Below are 23,600 nucleotides of genomic sequence, written 5' to 3' on the forward strand. Positions count from 1 at the left end.
AAAAATAAATAAACAGTAAAAAATTGTTTTTAAAAAGATAGTAGGGAAGGATATAGTTCTTAGTGTTATGATGTAGAGGGCTGGTTCTGCAGTAGAATGTCAGGATTATATGAGACATAATATACAGTGTTCGATGTGGTCTGACATAAATTATAAGCATTTTGTATTTTCATTAAAAAAAACAAACATAGGGATGCCTGGGTGGCTTAGTTGGTTAAGTGTCCAATTCTCAATTTTGGCTCAGGTCATGATCTCACTGTTAGTGGGCTTGAGCACTGCATCGGGCTCTGCACTGACAGTGTGGAGCCTGCTTGGGATTCTCTCACTTCCTCTCTTCCTGCCCCTCCCCTGCTAATGCTCACACCCTCTTACTCAAAATAAATAAATAAACTTAAGAATAAAAAAACACGCATACAACCTATGAGCTGTGAATATACTCAATCACTCTGTAAAAAATAGTCTTTCATCTTTTACATGTAGAACCCTTTTCTGGCAGGAATAGGAACCTCACTGGTATTAATGTCTGTCAAACTATTTACCTGTACCTTAATTTTTAATAAGTATAGAACTTTTCTCATTTGCTGTATTGATTATATGGGCAGGAGTCTGAGAATTCCTTTAACTATATTTCTCTTCCCTACCCTTGCTTATTCCATGCCCTGAGTCATCTTTTACAGCCCCCTGCTGCTTCTGTAAACAGTGTGTTATACAGACAACTAGGTATAGGAGGCAGATTCCCTGGGTTCAAATCCTGGTTCTGCCAGTGGCCAGGTGTGGGATCTGGGACAAATTAGTTTCTCTATATACCGAGGTTTCTTTGCCCATAATATATGACTTTAAAGTGTATTAATATAATAGGGTGGTAAACATACTAACTCAGAAATTTCTGATCTCCTACTTTAATAATGTTTTGTCTGTAAATGTGATTATTACTACGTTTGTGTCTTTTTTACTTGGTATGGAAACAATAATCTTTATTACGAAACTTTTGTGGAGGTAGACACAAGTAATTAATTAATATTCTTTGTCCTGAGGATTTAAAAATCTTTCCATTATAATTTCATTTTATAAGAATATACATTTCCCTTAATTTATGTTAAGTTTAAGTCTAACATATTCAATAGCAAAAGTTACTTTCTTGTTCTTAATAACATCTTTCATAAGGATAACATTTCTTGCTTGATAGATTCTTCTAGGTCCACATAGTTCCCAAATCAGATGGAGACATCCTACTTGATTTTATTGCTAGTATATTTACTGAAATTTCATAGACATAAAATAAAGCCAAAAGGTAAAATGCTGCAGTAAAATCTGGATGTAATTTTATATATTTCCTTAGGGACATAAACTCAAGTGCTGCTATGACCCCACAAAATCCCTTGCTTGCTCTAAGTATTGAACATCAAAACAGAGTTTTAAAAACTAAAGAGAGAATATTATCGTGATTCTGTAGAAGACTAGCAGGACAATAACATATTTCCTAGAAGAATTGTTAATAGATATTTTTTCCAATTCAGTCTAGAAAAGAGTACATAGATTTGCTCAGGTATTTGAGAACCAATACCTGAATATCAGTGTTTGATTTTATTACTTTTGACTTAGAGTCATATTTGAAATTATCGGGTCTTTCCCCCTCTGTCCACAACATATTTTTTTAATGTTCGTTTGTTTATGTATGTATGTATGTATGTATTTATTTTGAGAGAGAGTACACACACATGCACACACAAGCAAGGGAGGGGCAGAGAGAGAAGGGAGAGAGATAGAATCCCAAGGAGGCTCTACACTGTCAGCGCAGAGCCCCATGTGGGGTTTAAACTCATGAACTGTGAGCTCATGACCTGATCCAAAATCAAGATTTGGACGCCTGACCCGACAGAGTCACGCAGGCACCCCTGTCCACAGCATATTGTAATGTATACAGCGTGTTCTGTAGAGCAGGAGACATAAAGTCCTGTGTTTGTATCTGTTTCTACCTTTATGGGAGGAAGATTTCCATCTATCCTTCTGATGGCCCCCAGGAACTAGAGATGAGAATTTTGTGTATCTTACATGCACATTTTATAATTTATGTCAGACCCTATCAGAAATCCATCTAAATTTGGAAGCAGTCTGACCAGCTCTTTTCATGAAACATGCCAACATACAATTACATATGAAGTAATAAATCCTTTAAGCCAGGATGGATCACAGTGTTTCTGTTTTAGTTCTATATGTCTGCTTATTGCACTCCAGCAGAACACCTTAAATGATCAAAGTGTGTGAAATGGCCATACAGGCCAAAAAGTTTAGTAATCTTCAGCTTTGGAAGATGAAAGATGAGGGTTTATATATACCTGCGGCTTTAAAAATTGTAAACGAGTTTAACAGATTTCAAGAAATTGAACAAAGGTTATCTTTTGAAGCCAAAAAGATAGGACAAGTAAAACATAAACGTGCACTTAGGTGTAACAGTATGAAAGTCACTTGGAAAGGTGACTTAGAAGAAATGCAACTTAAAATAATGTTAGATAATGATGCCATAACACCATAATTTTCAGAGTGTACTTGTTAAGGAACCTAAAGCATGGTTTGAAGTACATGGTACTATCTGGAGAATAATGTCAAAGAAGCCTCTCCTGCTTCTTGTAAGTCTGTTGATGTTGTAGTAGGATAGACTATTGGATTGGAATCATTCTGATTTTAACTTTAAATACAATTCCTGTGGCCTTGGGATCTTAACAAGACCTGTAACATTCCATAATCCATTTCAGTTTTAATATCAGTATGTGAACTAGGTCTTACGTGATGCCCTTGCTCTTAAGTCTCCTGTGTTTGGAGGGCTTTTAAGCTGAGATTAAAGATGAGTTACAGACTTCACGTTTATTTATTGTTCTTTTTTTGTTCTCTTACAGTGGAGAAATCATTTAGCACATTAGTCAAACTAAAGCTTTCCCTTTTACATGGGTAATGGTTTTATTTACTGTACAGATTACTAAGTATATACATGTCAGCACAATGTCAATTTTTCAGTTAAGGAACAAAATAATTGTCTATAAATTGCTAAATAATAAGACAGGATAAATAAATCAGTACAATCCAAAGTCCTTTGAAGCATGCTTTTTCTTTTGTCCAAGGTATATTAAACTGAAAGACTATTCTAGTTATGCCTTTTATGTTTTACAAGCTGAAATTCTGATAGTTTTTCCAGAAAAAAAATACCTTTACCATATGCCACCCATTCATTTCAAAATACTTTTCAAAGTTAGAGATTTAAAAAAAAAATTTTGTGTCACATTCTTCCAAAAATATCAAGTTTATATTCACTGTAATCACTGTCCTAAAATAGCCTTATGATTATGGGGGAAGGTATATCAAAACAGCTTCATTTTAACTATCAAATGGAGGAGTTACTAACATGAATAGAAAACAATAAGTAAGAATCTTTTTAAAGCCATTTGAAGAGAAAGTTGCAGATAGTGAGTCAGAAAGCTTAGTTTTAATTCTGATATGGCATAAAAATAGTGGATTTCTCTAGACATACAGGACATATTTAAGATGAACTTGGTGCAAGTTAGCAGAAGACAATTCGAATTTCTTAAATAAATAAATAGAGTTCAGGGTGGATTAATTCAGGACCTCAGTGGTGTCATCAGAGGCCCACCCCCTTCTTGTTTTTCTGTATTGCTCTCCTCAAAGATTTTGTTTTCTGTCTTGCCCTACATGGTCTTGAGCTAGCCGCAACTCTCAGCATTGCACAAGTGTCTAGGCTTGCCAAAGGAAAAGCACTTACTTGATCTTGTTTTAAGAGCAATGAAAACTTCCCTGAAAACCACCCAGAATGTTTTCTTGCACATCTCTTTGCACAGAATTGTGATCTCTGACCTTTCATAAACCAGTCTGTGTCTGGGAGGAGGTACAGGTAGAAATGTAGAGATAAGGTGGGAGAGCAGCAAGTAACTACCTTTTTCAACACTGTGTCTTCGTTGCCCAACACAGCCCCTGATGTGTAGCAGTTTATAGTTAGTGGTTAAGTTAGTAAATAAATGAATATATGTTGTTGATGTGACATCCTCCAACAATTACGTGTTCTTGTGACTATGTAAGTCAACATCCTACTTTCAAGTCCCAAACCTTCTCTCATTTTAGCCATTTTTAATAAAAATTCTTCTGAAATACAGCATATTCTTTTTTTCCTTTCACTCAGGACAGGACATTTAAACACAGCACTCTCCAGTGTATCTTGCTGCAATGATCAAAATGCTTTGCACTGTCCAATATAGTAGCCACTGGTCACATGTGTTATTGAGCCTTCAGAATATGACTGGAACAAGTGACTGGAACAAGTGAAGAACTGAATTTTTCATTCTATTTAATTTTAACTAATTAAAATGTAGATAAACACATGTGGTTATTGAACCTCTCAGGTTTAACACTCTGATTTTCTGGAGGCTAGTCTCCTGACCCTCATCCCTCTGTAAGAAATCCTCTCCCCAAACACATAGAACTTGTGTTCTCTAAGGTGGTTCATATTGACTTTTGTTCAACAGAGAAAACTTTTCAGGCTTGACAATTTTGTTTTCCTGCCTTTAGCTTATTAGTAGCAGTAACCAAGAGGCACCATGCTCAGAGGAGAGAAATGTGGGAGTCATTAGAGATGAGCCACAAGAATTAAAAAAAGGAACAGTTACAGCTAGCATTAGGTGGGAAAATAGAAAAAAAATGAAGGTAACAACCTAGTAATTGATTTAATAATGTATAGTGAGCGTGTGGTTTTGTTGAGATTTATCCATAGAGAAGATAGAGACAGATACATAGGTAGATACAAAAGTTATGAACACTTAAAAGAAATTTCATGGCAAAAAAACATTGATATTTAGATCAGTAACTTGGAAAGTGTATCCTATTCTTTTTTTTTAGTTTTAATTTTAATTTTTTTAAATTTATATCCAAATTAGTTAACATATAGTGCAACAATGATTTCAGAAGTAGATTCCTTAGTCCCCCTCACCCATTTAGCCTTCCCCCCCCCACAACCCCTCCAGTAACCCTCAGTTTGTTCTCCATATTTAAGAGTCTCTTCTGTTTTGTCCCCCTCCCTATTTTCATATTATTTTTGTTTCCCTTCCCTTATGTTCATCTGTTTTGTCTCTTAGTCCTCATATGAGTGAAGTCATATGATTTTTGTCTTTCTCTGACTGGGTAATTTCACTTAGCATAATACCCTCCAGTTCTATCCACGCAGTTGCAAATGGCAAGATTTCATTCTTTTTTTATTGCCGAGTAATACTCCATTATATGTATGTATGTATGTGTATATACATATATGTATGTATATATATATACCACATCTTCTTTATCCATTCATCTATCGATGGACATTTGGGCTCTTTCCATACTTTGGCTATTGTTGACAGTTCTGCTATAAACATGGGGGTGCATGTGTCCCTTCAAAACAGCACACCTGTATCCCTTGGATAAATGCCTAGTAGTGCAATTGCTGGGTCGTAGGGTAGTTCTATTTTTAGTTTTTTGAGGAACCTCCATACTGTTTTCCAGAGTGGCTGCACCAGCTTGCATTCCCAAGGTATACCCTATTCTTAAGGGATGTCAAATGATAGATATGTTTACTGGGTATACATATTCATATACAAACATTATGTATGTTTATACACATTATAAACATTCCGATATTGTGTAGCTCAATAAAATCTTTGGTCCAGTTTGATGTTAGAAAAACAATCTAGTTAGTTCATTAGAGTTTTTATTCTCTAAATCAAATATTATCAGTGTTACTTTGTTAAGGGTAATTTATCTTTTCCTTCACTTTCTAATAATATAGAAAAGTCGTTTGTGTTAGGGAACTAATTAATAGCTCTTTTCCAATTGATTATATAACCTACATTGTGCTAGGAAAAAAAGTAAAGGAAAATTATCCAGTTAGCTGCTTGTTATTTCCGCATAATGGCCAAGGAGTCAATTTTTTAAAAAGCTGTTTAGCGTACCTTTAGGTAATAACTGGAATTGTTACACTTTATTATTTTTTTAAAAACATTCTATTTATAGTTATAACACTTTATACCCTGTGATTTACTTGTTGAATTTAAACCAAACATTGTTATAACTTAAAAAAAGAAACGACTGACTTGTAAATTTAAATCACGTATGCTAAATGCAGCTTTTTGATATCAGATAAGAAAATAAAAGTTAAGTACTTAGCATATAGTGCTTCAGGAACTTGAGAACTGAAGCATGCATTTCTTTAAATGTAAGATATTCACCATCTTTCCCAAGGCCTGTCAAGGCTGGGGAGCAGGCTGCTTGAGGTTTTTTAGCACCATTCTTCTTCCCTAAATAAAAAATGCATCCAGACAACTATCATGCATTATAGTTCTAGGCTAATAAAATCTAGCCCATTTTTTTACCACTGGCTTTGAATCCTGGACTACCACCAGGTGTCATGCTAGCATGTTAATTGCAGCTCATATACTTAATTAAATATTCTTGAGCTGGTCAAGTTTAACGGTACTAAATTTATCTCATGAAAAGTGAATATAATGGAGAATTACCAAGTTAAGGGAAAAGGCTGTGAATAAGCTCTTCTTGTGATCTAGAAAAAAACCAGTTGACTCATGTTTATTTCTCCTTTATCCAACACTAATCCCCTTGCCTCACATTGTTGGCATCTACCACAATAAACGTACAGTAAAGCACATATTTGTGATCATGTGGCTTATATCGAAAAAAACTTGCAAGGCCTTGCTTTTAAATCAGTTTATTACACACACACACACCAAACCTTGAGTTTAAACTAGCTTTGATCACCATAAGAAATTCCTGGTGAACGTTGGTGAGTTCAGAGCATTAGCATCAGTAGTTTATAGACTAAGTAAAGATGCAAAGTCAGGCATGACACTGCAGTTTCTGGATACTCTGTGTCCCTGTGTGGGTGGATCTTGGAGGCAACCTGAGACCTGCATACCTGCCCCAGAACACCCTAGAGCAGCCTTCCGAAAAATGGATTATGTCAGATTTCTTGGCCAAATTTCTAGGCCAAAAGCTTTGTCTAATGCAAAGACTCACTTCCTATGTGGAACTTTGTCTAACTTATTAAAATCTAAACTTTACCAAAAGGAGTTAGGAGAGGCATTGCTGTAAGGAATACTACTAGTTAGTCATCAGCCCCCTGTGGGCACTTTGCAGAGGCCCAATCCACTTAGGCCAACATGTGGTATATTTTAAAAGTTTGCTCCAGGGGTGCCCGGGTGGCTCAGTCGGTTAAGCATCTGACTTCAGCTGAGGTCATGATCTCACAGTTCGTGGGTTCGAGTCCCACCTTGGGCTCTGTGGTGGCAGCTCAGAGCCTGGAGCCTGCTTCGAATTCTGTGTCTCCCTCTCTCTCTGCCCCTCCTCCACTTGCACTCTGTCTCTCTCTCCTCAAAAATAAACAAACATTTAAAATATATGTATAAAAAAAATAAAAAATAAAAAAATATATATATGTATGGGGCACCTGGGTGGCTCAGTCAGTTAAGTGTCTGACTTGAGCTCAGGTCATGATCTCATGGTATGTGGGTTTGAGCCCCGCATCAGGCTCTGTGCTGACAGCTCGGAGCCTGGAGCCTGGAGCCTGCTTTGGATTCTGTGTCTCCCTTTCTCTCTACCCTCTCCCTCTCGTGCTCTGTCTCTGTCTGTCTCTCTCAAAAATAAATAAACATTAAAAAAAATTCTTTAAATATATGTGTAAATTAAAAATAAATTAAAAAAAATAAAGTTTGTTCCATAACTTCATAGAAGATAATGGAAAGCAAATTTAAATAAATGCAGCGTCTCCTGTTTGTAAAGGAGGCATTAATAAATGAGGTTCAAACTGTGTTAAAACTACATGCAAATGATATGGCAAAGCAGCACATACATGCCAATTGTCACGTTTTGATGGTTCTCACACAAAATAACTCTAGCAAAGGTGTGAAGGATGAAAAGGCATAAGTGAAAAACCAAATGGGTTACTATTTGAAGCACATTTAAATTCTAGAACAGGAAATATTTAAAAAATATGTATATACTCTGCATTTAAAACATGGCACTAAAAGAAACTTATAGATACAAATTGCAAGATAAAAGATTTGTTGGTTAATGCTGAGTGTCTTTGTATTTTTTTTAGTGCCAAGTTTCTAATCATCCCCTTGAAGTAGTGTAAAGAGATGAATTCAAGTACATTTAAAGAAAATAAGAACAGTTTTCTTTACCCCGCTTAGAAATATAGATGCTTAGGTTAAACGTCATCTCAGGAGGAAAGAATACATTTTGTTCTTTGGTTTTGGCACCCAGTAGCATAAGGTTACTCTTAAAATTCATAATTACCACTGTTGTAATTACATAACTATTCCTAGTAGATAAAAAGGGAGTAATTACTAAGCCCGAGTTTTGTTAGTACTATTCACAATTTTCTGCCTGAAAACTCCAATTCACCTTCCTAAATATCTCTATTTAGCCAAGCCACCTGTTCTTGGAAAATTAGATTGGAATTTGATTCTTTTCTTATACAGTAAAACTTGTCTAGTGGAAACATAGAAAAACAGAAGCGTAATGAAGTTATTAATCTGCTTAATTTGTGCTATCTTTTTGGTAAGGGAGTGAACATGTAGCTGTTGAAAATTAACGTTGTCCTTTGGCCCTAATTGCTAAGATTGTATATGTCATGTAAAATGGAGTAGATTAAAATTAAAATATGATTGTTTCCATGCTGTGCGGCATGGGGAGACTACAGGCCTTATATGCTTACCTGTTCCAAAGAACTTTGCTTCGCTACTGTTTGCTCATGGATTGTAAACCCACCTGTGAACGTTTTTGTTCTTGCAGGTCTTGGCCTGGCTGTCCTTTCCCATATCTTCTGTGCCAGGCACTCCATGTTTGCAGCTAAGCTTCTGGCTCACATGATGGCAGCCAGCTTAGGTACACAGGTAAGAGGGCCCAGGGATTTCTACCTTTCACAAGAGGTTCATGTTTCTTCTTCTGTGATCCTTGAATTGAACATATGAGCAAAGTGTAATCTCATTGTAGCTGAAGTAAGCTTGTTTAGTTGTACAGCAGGGGAGGGTGGAAGAGTGTGGTAAGAGGAAATGACAGTATTAGGACCTAAAGTGTGTTTTGTGAACTGTTTTATACAGAGGTACCTTAATATCCTCCCTTACAAGAAAATAGCTGCTTCTTATCACAAAGCATTATACTCTCAATTTATATGTGATAAATATATTACTGATGTGTGCATGTATTAACATTAGCATATTTTCCTTAATCTGTTTGAATAAAATATGCTTTGTTACAAATTCTTTTACATGGAGGGCATTAAGATGATATGTATTTTAAAATATCTGCTAATATTTTATCTGTTGACCCTTGAACATAGGGTACAGGGCACTGACTCCCTGTGCAGTCACAAATCTGCATAGAACTCTTGTCTCCCCCAAAACTTAACTACTGATAGTGTACTGTTGACTGGAAGCCTCACAGGTAACATAAACAGTTGATTAACCTGTGTTTTGTATGTTGTATGTATTAAATGCTGCATTCTTACGCTAAAGTCAAGCAAGCTAGAGAAAAGAAAATATTATTTAAAAAATCATAAGGAAAATGCATTTCCAACACTATATACTGTATTTATTGAAAAAAATCCACATTGTAAGTGAACCCACACAGTTGAAACCCAGGTTGTTCAAGAGTCAACTGTATTTTGTGTGGTTTAATATTATAGAACACAGTTTGGTAGAACGTTCTTTTCTGAAAAAACTACTCAGGTTTTCTCTTGCAGAAGATAGAACATGAAAAACATGTCGTCATCCAATAGCATGAAGTTTAAAGCACAGTTTAAAACACAGAAAACAGATCAAAAGATGAAATTAGATGCCTTTCCTGTCCATGAAGTACTCACAGTCTAGAACAGTAGATGTATAGATAAGTGCAAACATGGACTATTTGCAAAGTACTGTGTGACTGTAGATGATGATTTAATTTATTTTTCTGTGAAGGTCCAGGAAGTCTTCATATAGGAGGTGATATTTTTGGTCAGACTTGAATGAGAAGTTCGTGCAGTTTGTTGATGAAGGGAAAGGTGGGCATAGATGTTTGTACAAGCAAAGGGGGAAAGGCATAATCATATCTACTTGAAGGCTGTAATTACAGATCCGGACAGTAGGAAGACATTATACAGTATTATTATTGAGAGAACTTTGTATTTATTTTATAAAGTAAAACTTCCCCTTTTCTAGGTAGTTGGGGCCCTTCTGGAGTGCAAAATAATACTGTTTCTTGATTGGGTGCTGCTGGTTATATGCATATGTTCAAGTTATGTAAATTTATTGTGCTGTACACTTAGGATTTCCATGCTGTGTTTCAGAGTGCTTAAGGCATTTTATTGAACTCTAACAGAAGTTTTTAAAATAATACTAGTAGAGGAGCTGAAATTTAAGATGGAAAATTATCTGAGATATTGGACTCCTATTGTCTTTTTTTTTTTTTTTTTTTTTTGGTCCTAGGAGTGAAAATGGCATGTGTAAATTTCATAACTTTATTTTGGGGAAACAGTTAAGTGCTGGATTCGAGCAGAGGATTCCAGATTGCGTTTTTAAAGTACCTATGAGCTTTGGGAGGTAACAGCTGTTACCAAAGGGGGGCTTACATTGAATTTGACAAGGCTATTTATATTGCCTTGGTAACCTATCTTAGCTGTCTGATCTTGCCTTTGCTTCTTGTATGTAAGATCTTAGAAAACCCGCCTTCCATAATTAGAGTTTACTTGGCTGCATTCACCACCCACTCTGGTGATTTTTTGGCAGCAGAATTTGTACAAGTCTTAATTATAGCACTGTAGAATTACAGACAACTCTTCAGTGTCCTAGCAGACAAATTTGCTCATGTCTGGGGATGTGAAAGAAGGACCCAGGATTTATATGTTGGGACACTGCCTTCTGATTCACATTGTACTTAACATTAATTTTAGAGAAGAAGGTTAGTCAAATCCATGTTTTTTGGTTTATTTTTAGAATAGATGAAGCATTGTGCCATGAAATATTCTGTAATATGTAGCTTGTGACATAAAATATCTAAAAAAAAAAACATTTCCGTAGTTTGTAGGAAGAATTGGTGTATTATTGATAAAGTACTGTTGCCTCAAAATGGTTTACCTATCTACTTTGATTTTTTTAAATACTGTTTAAATTTGTTTTAATGTTTACTTATTTTTTGAGAGAGATAGAGAGACAGAGCATGAGCAGGGGAGGGGCAGAGAGAGAGGGAGACACACAATCCGAAGCAGGCTTCAGGCTCTGAGTGGGCAGCACAGAGCCTGACACCAGGCTCGAACTCAGAAACTGTGAGATCATGACCTGAGCTGAAGTCGGATGCTTAACCGACTGAGCCACCCAGGCGCCCCATAAATACCCTCTAAATTAAAGAGAATAGTTGTTTCCCTGAAAATCTTTTAGCAAAGGCTTTTTTAAATTCTCAGACTCTCCAAAAAAAAAAAGAAATGAAGCTGACTGCAGGAACTTGGGCCCGCTCTTTCTGAATTTTAAAATCGTATTGATGTCTCCAGTTACAGAATCTTGCCAATGGGGGTATTCCATTTCCAACCTCAGATCTCTCATTTGGAATCCTCCATCAACATTATGTTGACATCCCTAGAGTGTGAGTTTCCTCTTGAGAAGTCTTCAAAAATACACTTTTGGCCAGTCATTCTTTGGCTAAGAGAATGAAACTTTCCTTGCTGGCCTCAAGTGTTTGAGTTGCAAATACTCAAATACAGGTCAGCCAAAAGCATTCAGTCTCACATCTTTATTGCTTACCTAGAATGAGATTGAATGGCCTTTGTGGGAAAGGGAAGAATGGAAATGTGATCATCTTTGACTTCCTTTTGTCATTGTAGGTCAGTCAGTGAGCAAGATAGTAATCAAAATGTGCTCGTCTGGCTCTACTTCTCTGCTAGAAACATATGTAAAAATATATATTTATATTATTTATATCTATAAATTAATCTGGTTTGCCATTCTAGCATCTTTGAGAATCATTGACTATAAACTACCAGCAGGTGGCAGTAGAAGTTTTTTTTTTGATTTTTTTTTTTTTTTTTTTTTTTTTTTTTAATGGTTTCAATCCCTAGCAAAAATGGAGTTCAGCAGAAAACTTGAGAGATGTTTTTACAGTGCTTCCATGATTGGGCTAGAGAGTATTCTTCTGTAATAGTAAATGTACGTTTGTGGCTTCTTACCATTGTCTTTTTATTTCTTTTGTTCAGAATTATACTAAATAAAAGTGTAGGATACCATAAGCAAGGTTCTGCATCACTAGCTTAGAATATATCTTTGTGTCATTTATCACTTATAGTTAAATTCAGGGGCAAAAGATTGTTTTCCTGTTTATATTTTTGCTGTGAAAGTTTTAATAAGTCCATTATTTATATAGAAATATCTGTTCATTGAAATGTTGCAGGTAGAAGTTTTGAGATAAGATCTCTTTTTTCAGTATTGTTTATTTAAAAAATAATATGTATTTTTCTTCAGTGCCAAGTTAAAATGTCTCGGTTACCTAAAAGAAGATTACTAAATGGCAAGAAATTGTGAGACCATTCACTTCAAGTATAATGTGAAGAACAGCAAACAAATTTTTATGGTATTGGGTGATATTTCTCGGAAAAACATCTAATTATATCTTTGGAATTTTTATCTTAGAATCACATTGCCAACCCATGTGTGCCCTGATAAGGCTGGTAAACAACTAGGACAAAGGACAAGTTTGCAGTTCAGGGTTCTCAGTTCTGGGGGTTCTGTCAGGAAAAGCAATTCTCCAAATCTAAAAAAAGAACAGAAGTTTTCTCATAGAAAACATGATAAGATAGAACTGCATTTACTCTCTGGTTGGTAAACTTAACAAAGGGAAATACTTGGGTTTTTTCCCTCTGTTTTTTTTGTTGTTGTTGTTGTTTATTTACATGGCTTAAGCACATATTTTTAAACTGAACAGTAAATTTGTCTAGAAAAAAAATGTATGTAAAAATGATTAAATTTGTTGGCCAGTCTATATATTATCTGAATTCAGAAGACACTAAATATCTGAGAATTTTAAATACTTAAATTAAGTTTTTGGTGGCCATTGGATGTGCAGGAGTTGTAACTACTTAGACATTCTCCTCAGTAAAGGACAAGGGAATTGCCTTAAAATTCAGAAGCTTGTTCTCTGGCATTTAGCTGAAGATGGGCTATCAGTGTTTGTCCAGTTTTCTAATTCTGCAACATTTGGGGTGTCATTTTGCCATGTCATTTTGTTTCCCGGGTAGAATGCTGCCCAAATATTCCTGCCAACAGGTTCTGCTTTAATGCTGAAATGTCCTTTTGGTTTGAATATCTAGCATCTTTGGGACTCTAAGAATCGTTGACTACAATGTGAGGGAAGCCAGAAGCCATGTGTAAACTCTCAAATACAGGTTCCTTCTGGCTACTTACTACAGGGCCCGGTTTCTCCCCTTACAGCTTCCCTGTTTTGTTGAGACTGCCAGCTCAGGAAAGCCATTGTGTGTGCAGAGTCTGAAAATGCATATCTAAAAAGTATATTTATATCAATTAAAGCAGAATGAGACAAATTATAAAGTGTAAACTAATCAGAACAGATTTTTGTTTAGTTGGAATTTTGGGTTAATTACTTACCAGAATATCCTATATTATTTCTGCTTTGTTACTAAACAAACAAACAAAAAGAAACAAAAAAAAAGTAAGAATTGAAGTACAAGGATCAAAATTGGGTCTTGCTTTGAGGATTGGGAACTTGAGAAACACAAAGGGTCGTTATCCAGTAGAATATTTGTGATTATATGCCAGTGCATATGTAAGTAGATCAGAAATGTGTTTCTTAAGCTTCATTGTGGGCATCTTATTAAAATTCAGATACTGAACCAGTAAGCCTGGGGTGGGCTTCTAGATCGGGCTTGTTAGGAGATTAGATTGACCATATTATGACCCAAGTGCATTTCTGGTTGTTGCTGTTGCTGCCACTGCTGCTGTTGCTGTTATTATTGTTATTACCAAACCCACACTGTCAGCCTGTCTTCCTTACTGTGAAAAATTATTTAAGAAATACCATTAATTAAATTTTTACTTTCATTCATAGTGTCATTGCCTTTGAAACTACTTACAAATGCTTGTCTTTCCTTCTGGAAGGAAAGACTACTGCTGCTTTTTTCTTGTTTTATCCTCCCCTACTCCATCCCTAAGTACCCAAAGGAAAGGTACTTAGACAAGAGAACTAATGTCCGACTCAGAGTACAGACTATGTTTTTATTTTGGTCTTTCTCATAGCATTTCATACTTGGCAGAACTTCTCAGTGTTGTTTTTGGACATAAAATAAACCACTAGAAAGAAAGTGTAGCCAGTCCCTCCCCTATTCTTTCTTCCCTCTGAAGACCTTGAGTGTGCCCCCATTTAAATGGTATTAAGTATGTCAGGTTTCCATTTTTATTTTTTGTCCAAAAAATTTTGTATTCAATTGTGCCTTGTCTTCATGTAGAGATTAAATGGTGACCATGAATAAAGAGCATTCCGCACCCAGATATGAATATATATTTAAGTTGAATTTATTATATATTTGAGTCTTAATTCAGGTGTGATCCTCAATATGGCCAAAGGCTTAGCACATTCATGACTGAATGCCCATTCCATTGTCCACTAGTGAAATTAAAACAAAAAATTTGAGTAAACTCTCCTTATCCCAGGTGAAGATCATCATCTATAAAGTCAACCACTTGGAACTCATCTACCACATGCACAGTTTTGAGATTGAGATTATGCCATGGGAAATTCCAAGCAAGACATGCACACATGAAGTATGTAAATGACAGTCTAAAATAGCAACCTCATACCTCATACCAATAGCAACCTAAGAACCAAGTGTGTACGTAGGTCTCTTCTTCTCTAGTGTACTGTATAGTATTCCGTAAGCTATCAACAGGGGGGCCTCAGCTTGAATGTCTTCATGTAGCAACATAGCCAACTTAGTTGTTGAAGGATGTATGAGATGTGAAGACTTAGAATGCGCACATTCTAGGAATGGGAAGGAGAAAGAATAAAGGCATGGAGGTTATAACGGACCTGGGCGTTCCACTCAATCGAGGCCTGCCCGTGCGCCCCTGCGCAAGAAGAGATAGATACACTGACTACAGGCGAGGTAGTTTCATACTGCCTGAGAACCACGGGGAGCCACCTGTGGAGTTAGTCCAAAAAGGTACAGTATGAAAGCGGTGTTTTTAAGGATTAATCTGGCAATTGGGGATTAAATCAAAAGTGAATTAAAGTAGATGAGAAGGTGGAATTAGGGAGATCGGTTTAGAGAAGCTGGGTAGGGCAGCTTTTACCATTATCCGGTTGTGATGGGTTGTGAGCTGGGACAATGGTAGGGGTAATGAGAATCCAGAGGAAGAAATAAGAACTAATAAAAACACCCTGTTTTGCTTTATTAAAGCTTTGAAATCTTACTTCTTTTTTTATAATCAATAAAAAGACCGCATTGCAAATTTTATTTAATTTAATAAATGCTAATATAATACCTATTAAGTATTATGTGAGGTAAGGATTATGATATAGGTACTAATATTCCTCCTTTTTTACAGACGAGGCAGTCAAGGCAAAACGAATAGAAGTTACTTGCCCTAGGTCACATAGTGGTGACAGAGCCAGTAATTGAGCACAAGCAGCCAGGCTCCAGTCCTTGCCTTTAACCACTATGCATACTGCCTCATAAATCAGGAATTAATGAGATTTACTCTGTCACCAAAGGAGGTAGATGATTTTAAGATAACTGTGGAACTCGTGGTTTCATTTGACTTAAATAGAAAAAGCTAAAAGGTTTAATAGATGGGATACATGCAGTTTGCAGCCTTAGGGATTTAAAGTTTCTATAGCACATTTAAACCAGTGGTTCAGATATTACCTATATAAACATGAAATCTTGACACTGTAAAACAGGTTCTATGACACAGGTTGTGTACCCGTGATTATAGAATACACATAGCTAATGTCATTAAGGGCTTGCCTTTATGGCACTGAACTAAGTGATTTACACGTATTGCCTTGTTGTAACTACCAGACGAGCTGGGAACTGCCATCATTCTTATTTTACAGATGGAAAAATAGGACTAAGTTTTGTTACCTGTCTTAACCTTCATTGGTAGAATGTGGCAGCTGGAAGAAAGATTCCAACTCAAGGCAGTCTGGCTCCGAAACCCATGTGTTTAAAACACTGTGCTATGTGGAATGAGAAGGATCATTAGGAGTGGATAATTAAAGCACAGTTAAAGTTTCTGAAGCCAAGGAAGGGAAAAAAGATTTCAAATGGAAGGACTGAGCATCAGTGGGAGATTAGTCCTCAAATTTGGCAAGAACAAGGTCATTGGAAACTTGGAGAGAGAGGATGAACATGAGACGTAAAAAGTTAGGGAAGAAAGGGGTAGGGAAGAAATGGGACAGGCTGATTCACACCATACCTGAAAGAAGTTTGACAGTGAAGGAAGGGGGCTGTCAGGGTTCAGGAAGGGGGAGCCACTCAGGTGCCTCTGATCATAAAAAGCTTGCTGAAGGGAAGGTGGACCCTGGGGCTTCCAGCTACCACCAGCCGAAGGACAGATTTCTCCCTCTCCCACCCTACCCTCTTGATTGGTATTTTCCTCCTTTGAAAAAGAGTTTTTTTGGAAAAAAAAAAGGTTTATTTATTTTGAGAGACACAGGGAGAGTGCGTGCACTGGGGAGAAGCAGAGAGAGAGGGAGGGAGAGAGAATCCCAATGTGGGACTTGAGCTCACGAACCATGAGATCTTGACCTGAGCTGAAACCAAGAGTCGGACACTTAAGTGACTGAGCCACCTAGGGACCCCTGAAAGAGAGCTTTTTATAGAAAACTGATGAAAGGGTGATAAAAATTAGTACATTTCTCTTTGGTCTGTGTTTTTATTTATATTTTTTTATTGCTTTGAAATGTTTTATGCCTAAGGCAAGTGACACCCTGCTAGTGTGCCTAACCTAATCATGTTACATCTGGGAGATTAGAGCTATAGTTTGAACTCCCCCCCCTCCCCTATTTCCTGAATCCAAATGTCTTTGATGACTTTATATTTTGGGTATTATTACTGAATTTCATGTGAATCTGCAATCAGTTGTGAAGTCAGTTTGTAACTAGTGATTATCAAATAGTTTTATAATCTTTTCTGCAACCAAAAATGTTAACATTATGTTATTCACAAGTGTGTGCTTTGAGGGATTAAAATGATATTGGTATTCAGATGAAGGGAAACTTGAGTATCAATCCAGGCATTGAATTTCAGAAGAAATTATGTATTTTATTTCTGCTTTCTTCTTGAGTACACATTTTCTTTATGCATCAAATTTTTCATTCTTAAATATTTAAATAATACAATCCAGCCTTTTTTCAGCATGCTTTCAAAATTCAGCTCAACCATAGACTGTTCTCACTAAATTGAAAATAAGTGGATGCCGAAGATACAAAAATAGTATCATGGTCACACTACTGGGAAATTCAAACTTTCCCAAGTGCTGAAGTAGCAAAGCAACAGAAAGAGTGAGTAATATTCTGAATGAGGCTACAGTGACATTATCATGTTTGCAACATGGCTTTTGTTACTAGGAAAATTTGTGAGGCAAATCCAGAATTTACCAGAAAATACCAGTTTGGAATCTTCTATTACAGCCTCAGAAACATAAACTATCCTTGACTTTTTAAAAGCCTTCTTTTGATATCCTTAACTAGGGAAAATTGGCATCTGAGAAAAATTGTTTTTATGAATATTTAGTACTGGCTGTAAAGAACTTTAACAAATATGGAGTGTAGGGGGAAGAGTCCTAGTTTTGAACTTAGAAGGACAAATGGAGTAATATCCTGAGCTGTATCAGAAAAATCTTTGGAAAAATAAGAATGCCTGCCTTGCAGAGTTGTTAAGAAGATAATAGATCATGTTCAACAAGCTGGAAACACAAGGCCTGAGAACAAGGGAGCAGAGGAAGGTGAGGACGGTCCCTGCTGCTCACTGCAGGGCAGAGGCCCTTTGCTTCAGCTCTGAGTCGAACACTCCCTAATGCCTTCTGGAGCACCGAGCGCCATTTTCTATTCCAGAGGTTTTCTTAAATCAACCGCAAGGGAGGTGACAAGTTTTTCAGGCTCACCCCCTTAAAATAGCCCTCTCTGTCTTGCCTGCTGCCACACTTCTCACTTTACTGTCCCGGAAAGGCTTTGCTGTTGGACCACATTATGTGTATGCACTGTATTAATTTTGCTTTGTTTATATTTTTTAAATGAGCTTCCCCCCCACCCCCGCCCAATCTTGAGTGTTTCCTAAGTTCTTATGTCTTTTTTGCTTGTGTTGAGTTGTTGAAACCTTAAGAACTGGAGACAGATGTGTATGTGTCTTTCATATATATATATATACATACATATGTATACATACCTATATATATGCCTTTTTATATATACGCTTACATACATTTATGGTTTTTAAATTTTTTTAATGTTTATTTTTGAGAGAGAGAGAGACAGAGTGCAAGTGGAGGAGGGACAGAGACAGAGAGGGAGACACAGAATCTGAAGCAGGCTCCAGGCTCTGAGCTCTGAGCCTGATGTGGGGCTCAAATCCACGAACCACAAGATTGTGACCTGAGCTGAAGTTGGACACTTAACCAACTGAGCCACTCAGGCGCCCCCATGCTTACATACATTTAAATGGGCATCCATGTGTCTTTTAAAAATTATATATGCCTTTATATATAAAAAATATAAAATACATATATTTATATATTAGTGTGTATGTAGTGTGAGCTTGTGCACATGTATGTGTATACATTTGACATTTGAAATAGGCTTATATTTAAAAAACACAGAAACATGTAATGAAACTCTTGGTACTGCTAAGGACTACCTACTATAAACACTGATATGCATAAATTCCTTGTAATCCGTATAACACCGTGAGGTAATCAGTATTATTTTTATTACTCCTGGATTGCACATAAAAAATAGGAGACCCCAAAAGGTTTTGTTGGTTACCCCCTGCTCCCCAATCCATATCAAGTAGGTCTGTCATCTCCAAAACCCTGCTGTCCGTCTCCACCCCTCTTGGAAGGAACCAGAGAACTGGGTGGTGCCTTCTTCCTCCACTTCCATGGAACATAAGAGCATGGTCTCTTGGAGATGGTTTTTAAAACAACTTTGTTGAAACACAGTTCATATACCACACGTTTCCCCCATTTAAGGTGTACAGTTCTTTGACTTTCGATATATATGCTGAGTCATGCAAGCAGCACCAGTCAATTTTATTTCTTTTTCTAGCTTTATTGAGATATAGCCAACATTTACTATTATACTAATCATTTCAGTGGGCCTCCCTTCGGTCTCGTTTCTAAATCTCAAGTATCTTGCTTTCCTTTTGTAAATCTTTTCAATGACTGGCCCTTACAAAATTGGTTTTTGAATTTACAAATACATCTATAAGCCCTAGAAGTTGTGTCTTGAGCTTCAGCTGCTTGCTCTACCAACAGAATGTCTTACATTTAGTCGCCTATCTGCCTAACTGATCTTTAAGTTCCTGAGCAAAGAAACTCTTTTTTTGTGTCATATGCTATGCCAAATGGTAAACAAGAGGGCCAGGATAACACTAGTTATAAAAGTGAAGCAGCCTTTCTTACTGGCTTGTTAGCTGTGTGGGGCCTAGAACCACCTTTCTAGCAAAGCCTCATTTGGATCCAATCTCCCAGGAACGTGTGCTCTGTGTTCTGCCAGGGATGGGAGGAACTTGGTTTCAGGTGCTATGTTTTGGTTATAAGGCTGAATGTTATTGCCAAATTGAAACACTGACATGTTATGTATCAACAACCAAGTGTATTTCATTGCCAAATGTCATCTTCAGAAGATAGTGTGTGCATGTGATCTTCGGGGATTAGGCCTCACTTCAAGCCCCGCTCCCATCCAGTTTAGTCCCCCGCACCTTCAGGAATACAGAAATCAAGGTGAGGTGAAAGAGTGAGTGAGGTGAAATGACACTCTGAGTTCGTATTCTCATTTTTTAGAAATATTTTAAAACTTTTTCAGTACGGATTTCCCTTTTCAAAAATATGTATAGACTTAACTATATTTGGGAATTAAATGTATTTTATCTTGCCGCTTCCAGAGTTTATCCTAATTGTTATCATGTTCCTGTAAACCATCTTTCTTCTACAGTAGCCTCAAAACTATTCCCCATGGTTTTACTCTGGCCCTGGTCTTCATAATCTGTTCTCTTCTCAGTAGCCAGAGTAGTCCTTTCAAAGGCTGAATCAACCCAAGTCATTCTCCCACCTGAAATCCTTCAGTGACTTCCTATTGCTCATAAAAAGAGGAACTTTTGGCCTTTGTCCAGAAACTCCTTGAGGGTCATTCCTGCCTGTGCTGATCTTACCTTCTGCCATCTTTACCCATTCACCCAGCACCAGCCAATAATTTTTTTTAAAAAATTATTATTTTTTTAATTTTATAATGTTTATTCATTTTTGAGAGACAGAGAGCATGAGCGGGAAAGGAGCAGAGAGAGGGAGACACAGAATTGGAACCAGACTCCAGGCTCTGAGCTCCCAGCACAGAGCCCAACGTGGGGCTCGAACTCACGAACTGCGAGATCATGACCTGAGCCTAAGTCTGATGCTCAACCAACTGAGCCACCCAGGCACCCCATGTATTTTTTACTTTTTTTAAAGTTTTTATTTATTTAGAGAGAGGGTGAGAGCACAAGCGGGAGAGGAACAGGCAGAGAAGGAGAGAATCCCAAGCAGGATCCATGCTGTCAGCACAGAGCCCCATGTTGGTCTCAAACTCATGAACCGTGAGATCATGACCCAAGTGGAAATCAGGAGTCAGACACTTCACCGACTGAGCCACCCAGGTGCCCCTGCTTATTCTTATATTTATTCATCTATCCACCCTTTCTTCATGCTTGGCACATATGTTATCACCTCAGAACAGGCTCCCTGAGTAGCCCCGCTGCTCGCATCACTGTTACATTTACTTTATATATGAAATCAGTATCTGGATTCTCTTGTTTATTTATTATCTTCTGTCCTCTTCCTCATTTCCTCCTTCTCATCTCCTAGAATATAGAGTCCGTTTGATCAGGAATTGCCTGTCTTGTTCATTGCTATGTGTCCAGCGCCCATAAAAAGGTTTTTGGCACATACAAGATTTCCAATAAAAACTAGTTAAAATAATGAGAAAAACAATCAAGTAAAAGAAAATTATAGGCTTGCTCCTAAAAAAAATTCCTCTGCATTTTAAAATGAAGTTATCACCATTTTCTCATGAAAATAAGCTCAATTCCTTGAAGAAAAATCAGAATTAAAAATTACTTACATTACTAAAAATTTGTAATGTTGTAGTGGTCTACAACTTACAGACAAAGTGCATTATAAATCTTGGTTTATAATTTAAATGCACTCAACTCAGAATTAGGTTTTTTTCCTCAGAAAAATAGTTCTAAAGAGAAGTTAAGATCCCAAGCCAGCCACCAAAACCTGTTCAACTCTTCATCCAGCTCTTAAGGATCCTAATTGTACTTTGTAATTTTTCTTCGTGTTGAAACACATTCTAATTTCTGATTGGGAATTTCAGTCAACCTTGCTGTTCCCACATCCTGTCCTTTCTTCAGAAGCCCACAGAAGCAGACCAGAAGGGCCCAGGATTGGGAAGCAGTGGGGACAGGTGAAATGGAGTTAGAAGTCAGAGGTAGACTTCTGGAAATCTGCTTCCTGAGTTCAGGGAGATGCTTCTCTGAATAACTTGCATGTCAGATATGAAGGTTTCTGAATCTTGTGGCAATGGTAGAGGACAGGTATTTGGTTCTTAAAGCAGCTTTTTTAACTTCTTAGTGAGAAGCAAAGTTAGAGGTGGGAGAACAACTAAATGTTGGAGTATACAGAAGAGGTTTCTCAAATAAGATCTTTCTGTATTCCATAAGAATAACATTTTGTGAGGGGAGCCTGGGTGGCTCAGTCAGGTAAGTGTCCAGCTCTTGAATTTGGCTTAGGTCATGATCTCATGGTCACGAGATGGAGCCCCATGTTGGGTGTGGAGGGATTCTTTCTCTCCCTCTTCCCCTGTCTAACCCCCGACTCAAAGAAAAGACCAAGAATAACATTTTGTGATAGATTGAGTCTAGATGCTCAGGATAGATAATAACTAATTGTGATAGCTAATTGCAATAAATAATTATAAACGTCTATAGTACCAAAGTAGACAATATAAGCCATTAAAGTAAGGATCTAAGTAACAAGGTTGTCATATTGACAATATGTTGGAACTAAGGCTGAGGTGAAATATCCCAACAGACATAGACATGATGAACATAATGAACATAATGAACTATCCTGCTGTGGTTAGGTCATGTTTATAATTATGATGAAGCCACTGATCTTTTCTGAGTTTGTTATATTGGATACCACACCCCCAAAGCCCTTTACCCTACAAATAGCTGAAAGCATTCATTATAATGCTTGCTGTTTTAAAAACAAGTGAGTTAATGAGACATAACAATCATAAAACCTTGTTTCCTCCCCCAAATATATTTTTTAAAAATTAAAGTCTTTGCATTTAAGAACATGGTTTTATACCTTGGAGATCTTTAGATTAAAAAGTGAAAGTGTTAGTTAATTTTCTTGGCTTTCTTGAATCTGTAGAGAAATGTTCGATAAATTTTGTTGTACTAGGGCAATGTAAGCATTTTTAATTCTATATATAGAGGCAGGTAAGTATTGCTTACACTGTTTCTTTACTCCACAGAGGTCCAAAAGTCAGAGGAGTCTAAGAGATTAGCCTTAGGAGGCCAGAATGGCTGGTTTCCCACTGTTTTCACTCAGGTCATGGTCATCGTTACTGTTAATTCTTAAGTACTTGTGAGACCCTGTAAAAGATGGCCTGTATTATACAAACAGTCCAAACTTGAATTTCATTGTAAGTTAGGGATTGGCATTTTGACAGTGTTTGTCAGGATTAATTACTGAAGACTCTTGTGTGAATGTAGAAAAGTCAGATGAGAGCAAGCAAGTCTGTCTACCTCCTCCTGTTTGAGTCTCAATCAGAGCAGCAGAAAGATCTATTTGTTCTCTAGGAACAAAAAGAAGAAGATCTTTTCTGAAATTTTTGTAGAAGCCTAATTTAAATTTATCTCTTTGTATACAACAGCTATTCATTGTTCCCATTCTGCAAATACTTAGTGTTATATGTACTATATCAAGCTTTTTGCTAGGAACTACAGATATAAAGCTAAATAAGATTTCCTTTAGATCCTCGAACAATTTATAGTCTACTAGGAAGGGAATAAACATGTAAATAAATGAATGCAATGGAGTGTTATAGGCCTATGATGGCAGTGTGTGGGATATAGGCCTATGATGGCAGCATATGGTGGGATAAAGAAGGAAAGGGAGAATTATTAATTCTATCCAGAGGGTGAAGGGTGGGGTCAGAAAAATCTTTAGAGAGATGAGAATGCTTAAGGTGTCTTGGAAGATAAGAAATCTTCACCAGGTGGAATCTACACATAATTATAATAC

At 36.9% G+C, this 23,600-nt stretch overlaps 1 protein-coding gene across 1 annotated transcript in view; it reads left to right on the forward strand.

The window, feature by feature from the left end:
* The window catches only part of ADGRV1 (adhesion G protein-coupled receptor V1), a 556,489-nt gene that overhangs the window by 235,543 nt on the left and 297,346 nt on the right, over positions 1 to 23,600 (forward strand). The window contains exon 85 of the mRNA XM_042956620.1: positions 8,842 to 8,942. Coding sequence (XP_042812554.1) covers positions 8,842 to 8,942 — 101 coding nt within the window. The remainder of the gene's footprint in view (positions 1 to 8,841; positions 8,943 to 23,600) is intronic.

Source organism: Panthera tigris, chromosome A1 (genome assembly GCF_018350195.1).
Source record: "Panthera tigris isolate Pti1 chromosome A1, P.tigris_Pti1_mat1.1, whole genome shotgun sequence".
Lineage (NCBI taxonomy): Eukaryota > Metazoa > Chordata > Mammalia > Carnivora > Felidae > Panthera > Panthera tigris.